This window comes from Octopus sinensis, linkage group LG5 (assembly GCF_006345805.1).
Source record: "Octopus sinensis linkage group LG5, ASM634580v1, whole genome shotgun sequence".
Classification (NCBI taxonomy): domain Eukaryota; kingdom Metazoa; phylum Mollusca; class Cephalopoda; order Octopoda; family Octopodidae; genus Octopus; species Octopus sinensis.
In genome coordinates, this window is record NC_043001.1 from 133,296,676 (window position 1) to 133,297,922 (window position 1,247).

At 36.7% G+C, this 1,247-nt stretch overlaps 1 protein-coding gene across 4 annotated transcripts in view; it reads left to right on the forward strand.

Annotated features, from left to right (window-relative positions):
- Positions 1-219: 219 nt before the first annotated feature.
- LOC115211991 overlaps positions 220-1,247 on the forward strand; it is a 68,746-nt gene continuing 67,718 nt past the window's right edge. For 2 of the 4 annotated variants that reach the window (XM_036503088.1, XM_029780770.2), the window contains exon 1: positions 220-771. Coding sequence is in view for 3 of the 4 variants with exons in the window: in XM_029780770.2 (XP_029636630.1) it covers positions 769-771 (3 nt within the window). In the remaining variant the exon portion in view is untranslated. The remainder of the gene's footprint in view (positions 772-1,247) is intronic. The other 2 variants (XM_036503090.1, XM_029780772.2) reach the window with 2 other exon arrangements.

Genomic DNA, 1,247 nt, shown 5'->3' on the forward strand with positions numbered 1-1,247 from the left:
ATCTCAAGTGACTTGCTATGACATGTACATCGACATTAGATTTAGTAAATAACTTTAAAAAAATTTTAACTGTTTATAAAATATTGATTTATTACTTAGTTAGAGTTTTCTATTGTTACTACAGGCGTAATAGTAATAACTTACAATCATAAACTATTCCTAGTTGTCATAGTAATATCGATTTTATATGTTTTCTTTATAAACTCAATGCCCGAGTGTCACAGCTTGCTGTCTTTCTATTTGCTTGCTTCAGTGACCGCACAAAACACAAATGATTCATCAAAGTTTTCGATCAAAGTGTACATTTAAAATCAATTAGCACATGGACTCCTTTCTTCTGATTATACACAGAAAAATGCACGTAGCACCAATACAAAAGGGGAACCGGCGACACATATACCAAATGGGGTTAATTAGAGTAAATTGTATTCGTGAAATACAGTTGTTCTGAATTTGCAGTAAGAAGAAGTCACCGTTGGTAGTGGTGGGTGGGGGTCGCTAGGAGTGTCCCCTGGGTCCCAAGGGAGCGACAATCTGAAAGAATTTGGGTATCCCTGCCTTACACGAATGTCCAGCACAGAATCAAAGAGACAATAACAAAATCTACCTGTGACGTCTATCCTAGTTTCTGGGAACTTTCCAATGCTGATATGTAAAGTGAAACAAATAATCATGTTGCCATGATATTGAATATTCATATCAATAGCATTCAACCAAAAGATTACCTCACATATCCGCTTTAAACTTTAGATACCACCTGGCAACAAAATGGTGAGTAGACGTAATATATTTAGCTCGGCAAAATTGAACATCGTATTGACATTATGTTTATTGTGTTGATGTATTTTATGTAACAAACATTACAACATCTTTCTCACAATAATTTAGATCATCTCACATATTTGTTACAGAAGTACTACTAATCAAAAACCATTTTTAATTGTTAACATCCTAATGGATCACTCAAGTACTTGCTGAAAAATCAATACTTCATTGACTGTTGCTAGCAAACATTAATGTATGTTTGTTTGTGTGTGTGTATGTGTGTGTGTATCTGTGTGTACCTCTCTCTCCTTGTGTGATCATGTCTCCTTGTGTGCCAACGGCATGCAAAACGTAACATTCGAACATGATCAATGCCAGTGCCACCTGACTGGACCCCATGCCAGTCACACTTGCCAGTCACACTTGAAAAGTGTCCTCAGTCAAACCGGTCCTCAGTCAAACCGTCCAACCCATGCCAGCAT